This window comes from Astyanax mexicanus, chromosome 12 (genome assembly GCF_023375975.1).
Source record: "Astyanax mexicanus isolate ESR-SI-001 chromosome 12, AstMex3_surface, whole genome shotgun sequence".
Taxonomy (NCBI): Eukaryota; Metazoa; Chordata; class Actinopteri; order Characiformes; family Acestrorhamphidae; genus Astyanax; species Astyanax mexicanus.
In genome coordinates, this window is record NC_064419.1 from 9,922,167 (window position 1) to 9,936,609 (window position 14,443).

The 14,443-nt window shown below is 34.6% G+C and overlaps 1 protein-coding gene across 1 annotated transcript in view; it reads right to left on the reverse strand.

Moving 5' to 3' along the window:
* si:dkey-11f4.7 (piezo-type mechanosensitive ion channel component 2) overlaps positions 1-12,541 on the reverse strand; it is a 56,660-nt gene extending 44,119 nt beyond the window's left edge. The window contains exons 1-4 of the mRNA XM_049485507.1: positions 12,239-12,541; positions 8,427-10,278; positions 1,390-1,491; positions 454-499 (exon numbers count right to left, since the gene is read on the reverse strand). Of these exons, the coding sequence (XP_049341464.1) occupies positions 454-499; positions 1,390-1,491; positions 8,427-8,481 (203 nt within the window). The 5' untranslated portion in view covers positions 8,482-10,278; positions 12,239-12,541. The remainder of the gene's footprint in view (positions 1-453; positions 500-1,389; positions 1,492-8,426; positions 10,279-12,238) is intronic.
* Positions 12,542-14,443: the final 1,902 nt, after the last annotated feature.

Below are 14,443 nucleotides of genomic sequence, written 5' to 3' on the forward strand. Positions count from 1 at the left end.
AATTAAATAAACCAATTAACTTATCACTTGCCATTACCTTTAAGAGTTAGGTGTGCTCTGATTTTGGTGAATTGGTATTTTAATGTTGTAGTGCTTCTGCGTTTTTTAGCAGAGGAATCAGATCTGCGTGTTTATGTTGTGAAGGTGTGCAGGTAGCTCATTTACAAACACAGATGTTATTTAACTTTGTATTCTGTTTACTACTGATGTAAATGTTGGGTATATGCTTGCTGTAGTTTATCCATGTGTGTGTGACAAGCAGGGGTTAAGGCACTGAGCACACACGGAGCACCTGCAAGCTAAGATAAGTATGAACCAGAAATGTACCTAAAAAATTTCAAACCACCACGCCCATTAGCGTATATATATTTATAAATTCTGATGCTATTTAAATGACACAGGCGCTTGACGTAAATATAGACAAGACAACTTCTGCAAACTCCTCTTTCATACCTTACAATACCAAGATGATAGAGAAAATTCTCCCATTGTCCACTCACTAAAAGAAAAGCAGAAAGGAAATTCCAAAATGTGTTAAAATCACATTAATTTAGAATTTAGGGCATAACAATGATCTTTAATTAAAGGTTCTGTGTGTGATCCTTTCTGACACTACAGCAAAAGCATCTCAGACCAAGGAAAAATGCTTCAAATTCGTAACATCTTTTTCTTACAGTACGTGTCCACTAGCATTTAAGCCTTAATGCATCAAAGAAAATTTGTAAAATTTGCAAAATATTAAAACTATGATTGACTACTTCTGTTGCTTTATTTATGTTAAAAAACGTAACAGACAGCCCACATGGTAAACTGGGATTCAACAGTATTTACCAGTGGGTAAAGCTAAATTGGAAAGAAAGCATATGTCAGTAAAACACAATGTGTCCATTATGGAAAAAGAACCTACCATGCAGATATTTGTGTGCTTATGTATAAAATTCGATCATCAGCAACATTGTGCCATAATAAAGAATGTTTTGGAAAATAGACAGAGGTAGACTCAGTGGAGCTGTTTAACATCTCCTCTAGCCCTTCTGTCATCAACAGTTTTCCGACTTCTGTTTAACTGCTGACCAAATGGTTATTATGTCTTAATCTGTTTAAAACTTTCTGCAGCTTTCTATGAATCTCTAGTAAAAAAAATGAAATGCACTGATATTATATGAGAAATCTAAGCCAATGCCAATATCCAATATTTTCTATGCATGCTTCTTCTAATATATGTAATCATATTAATCTATAATGAAATGTGTATAAAAATACTATTTATTTGTTAGAGATTAGAGATAAACATAGCATGTCTGGTCCATTTTTAAACAAATATCTGCTCAATCTGCTGAAGTGATACCTGATGTGACTTTAAAAACAACAATATAATAATGATCTTACTCTCTTTGGGGACGTACGCGAAAGTGATCTGTATCCCACACTGTAAGGCCAAGAATGTTATACCCGTGGAGCAAACAATCAGGAGGAACTTGCCTGTGTTTCCTGGAGAACACACACAAACACACAAGTATTAGGTAGAGTATGATAAAAAGCAACAGAAATAGTGCACACATAATTCAATGTAAAAGAAAAATTTGAACAGAAACACACAAAACAAAAACAGCACATTTTGTGCGATCGTACTGCAAGACTTTGCTTGGTAAGCATGACCTGTCTTGAGCAACCCTCTGTGGGACAGTAGATCACATTTTAATTAGTTTATGATTCTCTGTCTCTGTGTCTGTGTAGAGAGCTTAATGGCTCAGGATCCTAAGGACTAAAAAGGGAAGACAGTTATGCTGTGAGACATATAGGCTTTCTGCTTGCAGCATCAGGATGTGGTCAGTGCTTTACTGTCATATCTGACTGGTCTGAGCTGCTGAAAGTATTATCCATTTCTGAATCAGCACTTTGGTGAAAATGAAAGTGCACTCTTTAGGGATATGGGCTCAGCTCATATGAAAGTTAAATTTATTGCAAAATGTTTACCCGAAATACTGAATGTTCGTATTGACTTTTATTTGAATCAATTATGCTAAGCTTTTAATATCGGCTTTTAATAGCTCATATATTTGTATGCCAATTTTTTGAATGATTAAAAAGTCAAGAGTGTTATGTTTGCTAATTACTCTATTGAGACAAATAATCTGGCAACAAATCGATTACAAAGCCACAAATGAGAAGCTGAATTAAAGAAAAAATAAATAAAGGTAGGGCTGGACATAAATGTGAATATAGATGGACCACCACATAGCTGTTAGTCATTGTGGCTAATCTGCTGTTGTGGGCTTCATACTAAAAGAGGTCAGCTTATATACTTATACTTGTATACAAATACGGTGATATATATATATTTTTTTCGATATTTTATATTCGATATTAGGGCTGCATTAAGCTGGTAACTACATGCTGTTCTGACATTAATAAAGGAAGACTGAAGTAACATAGACATATAATACACCTATCACATTAAATAGCAGATCCAGCCAGCACAGTAACATTAGCAGTTACCCGTTAGCAACTCCATTACAGGTTTTCTCGATAGTTTACAAACAAATACTGGTACTGGAGACATAATGACCACAAAATGTAACTCATGCACCAACCCCTTAAACTACAGTTAAACTACAAACACAATTCCTGCTGTACAGTCAAATTGCAGTTCTAAAACACACTTTTTCAAAACTCTCCACTCAATTGTATGCAAATCACGAAGAAAAGCTCATTTTCTCAAGGAACACACTGTTTTTCAAACTCTAAAGTTAATTGTCCTACTATGCACACTAACATTAGCAAACACCTGTCACACACGTTTACAATTAGCAATCAGAGCTTTAGCATGAAAAGGAAACAGGTGAGCTCTTTTGTTTTGGAGCAATGGATGCCAACATTGGAAACAGAGGCAGAGCTTGAGAGTAAGAGGAGGACAAGCAGTATGAGATGAGAAAGGCCAAAGACCATAATCCGGACTAGGTAAGAAATTACGGTACTCTAGAAAACTGCAGTACTGCATATAAATGCAGTATCAATGAGTAGTACAGTATTGCATATGGACTGTTCTGTAGGACTTTAAAAATAAAGTATGTTTTAATTATTTGGAATATGTAATCCTACACAATATTTACAATATTTTCAGTATTTACCACTGTATTACAAAAAGGTGTTTTGTAATACTACTATTTGTATTGAGGAACTGAAAAAAGTACCGACACAAGGTGAATGGGAACGTATTCTGCCTTTCAGACAATGTGTGTAAACAGTCCAGAAAACTGTAACACCAGCAGTCTGTTAACCTGGCTATCCTTGGGCTAAAAACTGGTGTTTAAAACTCGAGTGAACTATAACCATAATCCACATACCATAGCAAACAATAGGACGTACCAACACTAATCCGCACAGTGGCATCCATCCGTTATCAAACAACAGCCATTAATTCAGCTCGCAAATACAGTTCAGTACCACCAATTAGCCAAAAAAACTTTGTGGCTAAACAGCTATTGTGGACTTCATACTCGGTGTTCTGACATTAATAACGGCAGACTGACGTAAAATAAAGATATAACACACTCATCATGTCAAAATAGCAGAATTAGCCAGCACAGTAACATCACCTGTTAGCTGTTAGCCATCTCCATTAACATCAGCAGTCTGTTAGCCTGGCTAGCATTGGTCTAAAAGCTGCAGTGTTGTGAGGGTAAGATCTAAAAACTCAAGTGTACAACAGCCATATTTCACATATCATATCAAATATCAGGACCTACTAACACTGACCAGCATAGTGCCATCCATCTGTTCTCAAACATCAGCCATTAATTCAGCTTTAAAATACAGTTAGCTAGCACCACCAGTTAGCCGTTAGCCATTAAGGCTAATCTGCTATTGTAGCTTCATGCAAAAAATCCTCAGGTCAGCTTGTATACTTATACTTGTATAGAAAAAAACAATAAAAAACATCATTTTTTTATTTAATTTTAAATATTTTCTTTTATTCGGACTTATCTTGCACTTCAAGTAAACTTTTAAAGCATATTTTATTATTACAAAGCAACATATTTAGCTAATTTGCTTAGCTGTTTGTAACAAGACACTGTCCCATGAATCCTGGCTTTGTCATCTTGGAATATTGCTGTGCCATGAGGGAAGAAAAAGTCAATTGATGGAATAACCTGGTCTATATTCAGTATATTCAGGTAGTCAGCTGACCTCATTCTTTCAGCACATACTGTTGCTGAACCTAGACCTGATCAACTGCAGCATCATCCCCACATCATTTACTTTTTTGCTGTTTTTCAGATTTTGTATAGTGTAGGGAAGTTAGAGTAAGAAGTCACAAAACTCAAATACTTCAGAAAAATACATAAAAAAATACATTCACTTTGTTACTGTCCACACATAGTTTTCATTGGCAAGACATGCTTCTAGAAAAAGAAGCTAGCTAACCTTTTTATCATTATTCCATGACCAGCAGGGTAAGTGTAGGAGTTTCCAGCATTTGTACATTCCACTATTTTGATGTTAATATGATTTTTTTCTGTGAAGTAAAAAGTCGTTCATGTTCTTCCACAGTTCATCCACTGCTGCCAAGGTTCATTTTCTCATTTCATCTAAACAATAAAAAAATGTCTGATTTGACGAAGTGTACACTCTTTGTACACAACTGTTTATAAATAAATTCTCTGTAACATGATAGCTTAAGGAAAGCTTAAGTATTACATTTGCTTCATGAACAGAGGAGCGCCGTTTCTACAGGGGAAAGTGTTCTGTTTTTGTTTGTTTAGCAGAAAACCAATTTTATTCATATACAGCATTAGCTGAGACAGCAAATGTGTTTCCGATAACCGGATTTTCACTAAAAGCTTCATGTCATTTTTCCACTGAAGCTTGGGTCAATGCATCTCAATTATAATGCTGTTTAATCACTCTTCACCTACAACAATGCGTGTGTGTGTGAGAGTGCATGTGTTTAAGTGAGTGAGGGGGGGGGGGGGGGGAGAGATGGAGCGAGTCTAAAACTTTAGAGTGGATGGGGAAGATGAACACAGTAAAAGCAGTTGTTTGTGTGTGTGCGTGTGTGTGCGTGTGTTTGTGTGTGTGTGTTTGAAAATGTTCCACAGTAAGAGGAATATTGAGCATTCTCACACTATGGCCACATTCGGTAGGTATGGTGTAGAAAACATATCATAAACACTGCATTTTCAAATGAATGTTGACACCCCATAAAGTGAATGCATTATGTAGCTGACACAATAGATACACACAACCTGTCTACTCCCTTTAAAGAATAGGCAATAGAATAGGACCCCCTGGAGCAGTCCTATGAGCAGCTCTCTCAGAAAGTTGTCATGGTCTCCCAGACTGTTGACTTGACTTCTTAATTACATAAAAAACTGAAGAAACAACTACATGAAAAGGCTTTGCTTCTTCCAGCTTCTAATTTTCTTATAGTTTTCCCTATTTCTTTGTTTTAAACAGCTGTTTAAAAAAGGACATGGCTGCTGTTTGTTGAGTCAAGGGCTAAGCAGTAAATCGCTAATTCATTGACTGGCCTTTCTTATTGAATATGAGTGAACAAGACATAGCTTTAACAAGCAAATTAAGGCCTGAGACTTATGTAACAGAACTCAAAGTATTGTATATAAGCTAACAAGCTTGTATATACGTTTCTCCTTACTTTTTTTGTTACCTTAAATTGTACAAAACTCTAATCTAGATTAAAATGTTGAATGGCTTTTAGAAATCACGTACATTTTTTCTACTTACTTAACTATTCACAGTGACAGAAATAGACCAGGGATGCCTCAGCACTTACCAGAGACGTAATAAAAATATATATATTATTGAATTATGCTGCCTTCAACTTCTCTCTGGAACATTGTATTCACGAGAAGAGTGCACAAAAACGTGACCATAAACTCATGTTTACGAGGGGAAACTCAGATTTTCCGATTAGTCCTGAATTTCTGATCTTGAAGCATTGGTATAAAAAAAATCATAATAACTGGTGTTTGTGTTGTTTTTTAACCAAAACTCCTTAAACAGGAATTTAATCATTCTTACGAGCTCCAAAGCTATAAATACAAACTTTCAAGGAGATCTTGGAGGCACAACATATAAACACATAGATACCACGGGCCCTATTTTAGAGCACCGGTCAATTGCACAGCTTGATTTAGGGCGTGTCGGTGTGTCTTTTTGGTATCGTGAGGGCAAAAAAAAAAAAACACGATGCGCAGATAAAACAAAATGCATGTACTAATTCTCTTAATTAATCCTAGGTGTGTTTTGGGCATAACGTGAAATAAACCAATCAGGGTGCCAGCAGTTTTTCCCTTTAAGCCTTCAGGTGGGCTCTGACTTTGGCACGGTTGTATCTTAACAGCACAGTGCTTTTGCACATCTCAGCAGAGGAAACCTCTGACCTGCCGTTCACACTGTGAATGAACGCCAGCAGCTCATTTAAGGAAACAGTAATGTAATTTTATTCTTTATTCAGTTATTGATATATTATATGATGTAAAAGCTGGGATTGTGCCCTACAGCGCGTTTATTTGTGTGTGTAATGAGCAGGGCTGTACAAGAGCTGAGGTGTAAGATAGCAACAGGCATCATGTCGTGCCTTGTACAGGCTGTAACAATACCTACTGAAACATTTATTTGGATCTGTGATTGGTCAAAATGCTTATAGCACACAGCAAAAAAAAGGTTACTGAATTTCCATAATTCAGCTTTTTGTGATATCGGTACTATGAGAGGCAATGTTAAAATAATGATTAACAAACGATTTATCGTGAGTAGAAAACATGAGTAGAAAACAGCTTATCATGTGGATATAATGTATAGAGCACTACACTACACTGGGGACGCTGACACCACAACTCTTAATTCCCCTCTATAATTACACTGTAATGCAACATTGATGAGTCCACAATGGACTTGCCTCTTTACAAAGTACACAGCAGCAGAGACCACTTCTTTAATTTAATGGCATGTATTGATCAGTGGAGAGCATTGCTTACTGATTACTCTAGCGGATACAGAGAACTGAACAGGCTTAATTACAATCTTTGTCATTGTGACCTCAAAAATAAACAAAGAGGTAAATAACCTTCTGTGTGGTACATTTAGTACTGGCATCATGTGCAATTGCCCATAAAAAAATAACAGTTGCAGGAGCAACTCAGCAGCAATTTTTTGATGACTTGCTCTTTTTATTTAAATCCAGATCCACTGCAGTTACACTGTTGGTCCAGGTAATAATGCTGCACTGTAATAAATTCATATAATTTTACAGAGAAAGTTTAAGAGTAAAGTGCTGTTTTAATCAAATACAGAACATTGCTGTTAATACATCACCTCATGTGAAATTTAGTAGAATAATATTTTAAAATATCACTTTAAACTGCACTTTTTTAAATCATTATTGAAATAATAATTCAGCATAACGTAAATACAAAAAAATCTGGGCCCTCTTTTAAGCTATGATTAAGCAAAACTACATTTAAATAATGTATTCAGAATTTTGAAATATTCTAACCAAGCATTCTAGTGTGAACAATACCTTAGGTTTTGGAGCGATCTGTTTCTGTCAGCATACAGTAAAAACATAGAAATGCCTCACACATGTATTTAAAAGTATTTCCATTGTTAAAAAGTACAATAAGAATAACCACGATATTACCATAGTTTAAAATGTAGTGTTTATTTTTTTTTGTGGCCATTTCCTTTATAACAAGCTTAAAAAATTGCTAAAACTTCATCTCTGTAGCTAGATAGCTTGCCAACTTTCCAGTTCCACCTTAAATTGTGCAACAGATGGCAGAGAAAGAATTTAAAAATATTAAATAAAATAAAATATAAAAATAATTTCAGCTCCGCATCAAAGAGAAATTAAGGAGTTGAGAATAACAATTAATTGCTGCACCATCTACCCCCATTCTGAGTTTACTAGCTAGTTTAACAGCAGCAGTTAGGTTGCTGAACTATTGGTCCACCGCTATAGCTAAATTTGTATCGGGCACTTGAAGGGTTTCCCAGTTAATAGGCAGAGGATTTCACCTTGTCCTCTTGTAACTCTGTCCCAATGGGAATGGTTACACTCAAAAACAAGTGGTTGGGTTACAAAAGAAGAATGGGATTAGACCTAAGTCTTAAACAAAACCATGAGGTCCAAACCACAGTGCAAACCAAACTGTGATTTCTGTGTACTATTTTCTGTATTCTTTCAGTTAATATTAACTCAAACTCTTGTTTAGAAAAAAATGGTAGGTTTCTTTAAATAAATGTACAGTAAATTTACATTTGACTCAATATAACTTCTGATTATTTTATACCTATTATTAACTAGTATAGTTTGATGGAGTTCACTCTATGTTAGATGTAGTTCAGTCTTCCCTTATTTACTGTTCCTCTACTGAAGCAAATTTGGCTTTATCACTCACCCTTCATGGTGGTCAGAGTCGGACTGGGCAGCAGAGGTAATGCAAGCAGAAACATAAGATACACCACAGAGAGCCCATTGTAGCGAAACGCTATTGCTGTGGAAACACAAAATCCAGCTTGAGAACTTAAGAACTTTCAATTTATGTCATTGTACTGAATTAAGGACGTCTATTACTGTATACCGTATAGTCGGCTACAACACAGGTACTGTAGAAAGTGAGTGAATGAAATGAGAAGTAACACTGTGTACATATGCATTATTAATATGGAAGTGGTTTGGAAATATTTCAGATTTTGTTTTTGACCAAATCATCACAATTCATCACATAATAAACTATGAAGCATTTACAGAGGATATGAGACTACTGGTATATATTGTGTAAAAAGTGACTTGTAAGTACAAAATTAATATAACTCCTGAATATAACTATAAGTCTGTCAGGTATGAACAACTATACAATTAAATTATTGTTTAAAACATCATTCTGTTCAAAAATCTTTACATGTTCATAATTGTGAATTTACATTACTATGGCTTTAATATAGTTTTATAGTAATAGTAAATGTCAACAAGGGTCTAAACCTTTTCTGCAATATTTTTTACTGCTCACAATACGGCCATCAGCCAAAACATTGCCACCTTTAACTGAAGCTTCAGTTGATCTTCTTCTAAATTCTCATACATTAAAAAAAAACAGCAAGAAGAAATAATAGAATCTTGATTTTTTACTCACCAGTTAGTAGAATAAGTGGGAGTAGTAAGTTGTAGAGCATCCCTACTACAATATCCCCGGCCATGTCTGCACCAGAGAGCACACACTCACTGATTTCAGGACCGGGGAGCTGTAGGGAACAGCCCTCTGCTACTGCAAATACTTACATGAGCATTATCTTCCACAGGACATACACACACAATCATATACACACACATACACACACAGGCTTGACATGGATAAAAGATAAAGCACATAGTCCAGAACCTGAATGTATCGGTTTTCTGTACACATTTCTAATGACGCTGTCGTTTTTTATGGCAAAGGAGGAAGCATATCTAATATTCATGGGGGCTGGACCATTATCTAGTGATGCCTGGAGCTGTAATAGTTCCCAGAGCGCTTTCATGAAAACGTAACACATTGAAGGTAATAGACACTGCCTCACCTCTGAGACTGCACAGAAACTCACAGGGGATAAATGTGGATTAAAGCAGTGAACACTTGTCCATCAGAATGAAAAATGTTAAGAAGTAATAGGTCTTGATTTTAAGGCAGTGAGATAATTTTTTTTTTTAATAGAATATTGTAAATGTTATAAAAATAAAACACACCATAGTGAACATACTGTAATCTTAGATACATTAAATTGACCTAAATAATTTGAGGAAAGCAGTTGCCTGAAAACTTTTTTAAGTAAAGTGGATTTACTTAAAGTAATTAACATGACAGTAAGTTTCTGGTGAGAAAGTGTAATTACATAGAGCACACTAAAAAGTACTTTCAAAACATGCATTGTGGTGCAATCCCTTTCAGAGTAAATAAATGTGAAAATGTTAACAAAGACTCTGTTGCACTCTTTTATCTTGTCATCTCTTGTCATTTCTAATTCTGTGTTTCATTTTTTGTTTAACGATGTTTATATGAGTTGACCGGGTTTGCTGTTCTGATATTTCCATGTTTGCAGTAGCTCTGGTACTGTTGTAGTACTCGAGACCGATCTCGAACCCAAAAACAGGCGGTCTCTGTCTCGTCTTGGACTTGACCTTGTTTGGAATTGGCCTTTTCTTGATCTCAAGGTGAGGAGGACTCAGACACAGTGGACGAGACCGGGACCTCGATAAATTTTTCCAGGCATCTAGAAAGGAAGCACAAGGAGAAGTAAGTGCAAACTAGCAAACTAGGGCTAGCTAACCGTAGCAACGAGCTAACTAAATTACTAATGTTCTGGGGAGAGAACTAAAGTTATCTACGAGCTAGCAAACTTAGCGATGAGATAGCTAACCATAGCAACGAGCTAACTAATCTTAGTGACAAGCCAGCTAAAATACTAATGTTACCTGGGATAGTACTAAAGCTAGTGATGAGCTAGCTAACCTTAGCAATGAGCTTAATTACACACTGATGTTAGCGAGAAGTGAACTGAAGCTAGCGAAGATCAAGCTAACCTTAGCGATGAACTAGCTAAAATACTAATGTTACCTGGGATAGTACTAAAGATAGTGATGAGCAAGCTAACCTTAGCAACAAGATAAATTACACACTAATGTTAGTGAGAAGTGAACTGAAGCTAATGAAGAGCTAGCTTACTTTAGCAACGAGCTAGCTAAAATACTAATGCTACCAGGAAGAGAACTATCATTAGCAACGAGCTAGCTAACCCTAGTGATTAGCTGTTTGAGGGCAAATTGTGATTGTTTTGTACATTTTAGAATAAAAATGAATAGAATATATATATATATATATATATATATATATATATATATATATATATTTTTTTTTTTTTTTTTTTTTTTTTTTTATCTTAAACCTATGGTTTCGATCTTGGACATGGTCTCGATTTTTCACAGTCCCTGTCTTGACTTGGACTCGACTACTAAAAGTCTTGGTCTTGACTCAGACTTCACCATGTCCTGGTCTTGACCACAACACTATGCTCTGCTGTCAGCACCATTAATAGCTCCGCTTGGTGTGCATTTTTTATTTCTCCTAGCTAGTGTGACCTAATCCCAAATGTAAAAATGTAACTTTGTCTTTGTACAGGAAGTTATTTTTGCAAAAAAATATGTCCTCATATGGGGACAGTAGCTCATGACCCTTGCCATTTGGGATCAGATGCATCCAATTAGTCAAACTAATAAATTTTGGCTTTATATAGTAAGTCACAAAATAGTTTAAAAATTGTCTCCATTTGAGGCCAAAGGGTCAAAAGTTCAAATAAATGGTACAGAGAAGCCGAAATGTGGTGTCCCCATATGAGGATGCAGAGTCTTAAGGTTAAAATTAATATATTTGGATTTGCTGGGATGGTATCAAAAGCACATTTTATTTTAATATTTTGCCCTCTAACCCTTCTCAGGAACACTATTATTTTTTAAATTATTTTTTTAAATAAATAAAACATCTGAAAGGCTGCTGCTTTAAACTTAAATTGCAAATAATATATGATTTTTTATATATATATATGAACTGCTTTACACAATAATTATATTTCCAATTATTTGGTCATGTGAATACAATTGATTTATACTTATTTCCTATTAAGAAATATTTAAAATATTTACAAAATTAATGTTGGCAAATAAAAACTCTGCATATTTAAGTCTCATTTAAAGAAAGTTAAGTTTTATTCCTTAATGAATTAATAGATAGATAGATAGATAGATAGATAGATAGATAGATAGATAGATAGATAGATAGATAGATAGATAGATAGATAGATAGATAGATACTTTATTGATCCCCGGGGGGAAATTCTTGAATTTTAATATTAATTTATTAATATTTAATATTACCTGCCACATGATGTGACGTTTTTAGATTCCACTAAAACTGGTGGAAATGTGGGCTGGTTCACTGAAAACCACCACGATTATTCTAAGCCCAAACAGAACCGGGTCAAGAACCAGAGTTCTGTTGGTTAAGAGTGTGCTAAAAGTGCTAAGAGTGTCAACAGCTCAGAACATTACTACAACTTGGAGGTATGTCTGGGGGACTCCAGAGAACACAGTTCCACTGCTTTACAACTTGAGTTGGGGTACAATTACACTTATATAGCTAATTTCTACCACTCAGGGCACTCAAGAACTTACACTTACATTCTACACACACTGGTGAGAAGCGGCAGCCAATCGCACACAGCATACTCTCAACCGGAAACAACCGTCCACCTGGAGGACTGCATCTGGCACTAAAGAGATAAGCATTCTGTGCTACTCTATATCTGGGTATACAGTCACACACACATTCACACAACAGGGCAAATTTTAAAATAACAGATATTTAATGTTTGGATCTGGAAAGTCACCTCTTTGCTTTTTTACACAATATTTGGTGCCCTCTAGTGGCCCAATCCATACAGTACACAATACACTGCAGACAGAGGGTGGCAAAAGCTGCATTGACATTAAAACATTGGATTTTACTGCAATCATCTATTTAAATGATTAAATACTATCATGAAATGAATATTTTGTATTTTGTATTATTTTTATGATAATATAATGTAATAACATTCGTTTTTTATCGAAAATGTATTTTTATATTTGAGATGACCTTGATAGAGGTTGTTCTTATTAAGGAGTGTCACAGAAAATAGTAAAACTATCACAAATTAATTGTTTAAATCTTTTAATTACCATGTATGGTACCCATGTGACCTCCATATATATCAAATAGACCATATAGACTCTTAGAAATAAAAATGTATTTATTTATTTTCCTGAAAATGTTATAAATACATTAAATAGACCAATTAATTATAATGAAATCCTATCCTATTTAAACAAAGTCGACAGACCCTCTATCTGCAGTGTACTGTATGGGCTAAGCCACTAGAGGGCGCCAAAATACTCTTTATAATATTTATAAATGTATCATGTTTCATACTGTAAACACTACAAATGTATTTCTGATGTACTCACACATAAACAAATTTTGAATATATATTTATATAAACAATATTTAAATATTGAATAATTCATTCTAGTTATGTTCTAGCATGCACGTTTTACATGTGATTAAAATATTACACAAAAAAGCATCTTTTTATTGCATCTTAATATATTTATAAGCAGTTTGGTATTGTAACTTAAATGCTATGGATTTATTATGAAAAATAATATTTTTAAAACATAGGTGGGATTTGGAGTCACACAACAATGCACATTTTATATATAAATATTTTATATTTTATATTTGATGGTAAAGTGTATAGTTAGAGAGTGGGGACAGGTAATGTGCTATTTTTTTAGTGTTCAAAGAAGGTTTTTTTTCTCAATTACATAGCTTACTTTTGCAATTATACTTTTCCAAAATAAATATATATATAAGTTCAGACACAACTTGACGCACCCCCGTGTAGGCTAAGCCTGTGTGTTCATTGCATCTTAATATATTTATAAGCAAATTGGATTGTAACTTAAATATTATGGATTTATTATGAAAAATAATATTTATAAAGTATAGATGGGATTTGGAGTGACACAACAATGCAAATTTGAATGGTAAAGTGTATAGTTAGAGAGTCGGGACAAGTAACTTGCTATTTTTTCAGTGTTCTAAGTAGGTTTTTGTACTTTTGCAAAATAAAAATATATACAACTTGAGACAAAACTTGACGCACCCCCGATAGGCCAAGCCTCTGTGTTCATTGCATCTTAATATATTTATAAGGAGCCTGGCGTTGTGGCTCCATCTAGTGTCTAAAAACATTACTGCACCATTAAATGGTAGCTCAAAGGACCTTTTTAATTGAATTAATTAATTGTTTTATTTATTTATTTATTTAAGTAATGAAGGATCCTGGTGCTAATTCCCACTTGTTTTCTGTCATGTTATGGCTATTTGTGCTGTTTTATCTAGATCTGTATTGTCATGACTGGTATTGTCATGTACCAGTCAAAAGTTTGGACACACCTTCTTATTGTTTTTTTTTTTCTTCATTACAAATGAAAATTGAAGCCATCCAGACTATGAAGGAACACATAAGAAATCATGTAGTAACTTAAAAGTGTTAAACAAACCTAAATACTCTGTGAAGCATTTAAGTGCTCTTATCTAGGTTCTGTTAAGTTGGGGTTTCTGAGGCTGGTAACTCTGATGAACTTATCCTATATGTAACAGAGGAAACTCTTGCTCTTCCTTTCCTGGGGCGATTCTGAATAGGGCCAGTTTCATTAAACCATTTTTGATGGTGTTTTGACTGCACTTGAGGATACTTTATTTTATTTATTAGGTTTTTTTTTTCGGATTGACGGAATTTTATTTCTTAAAGTATTTTTCTTTACTTAGTTGAGTAGTTC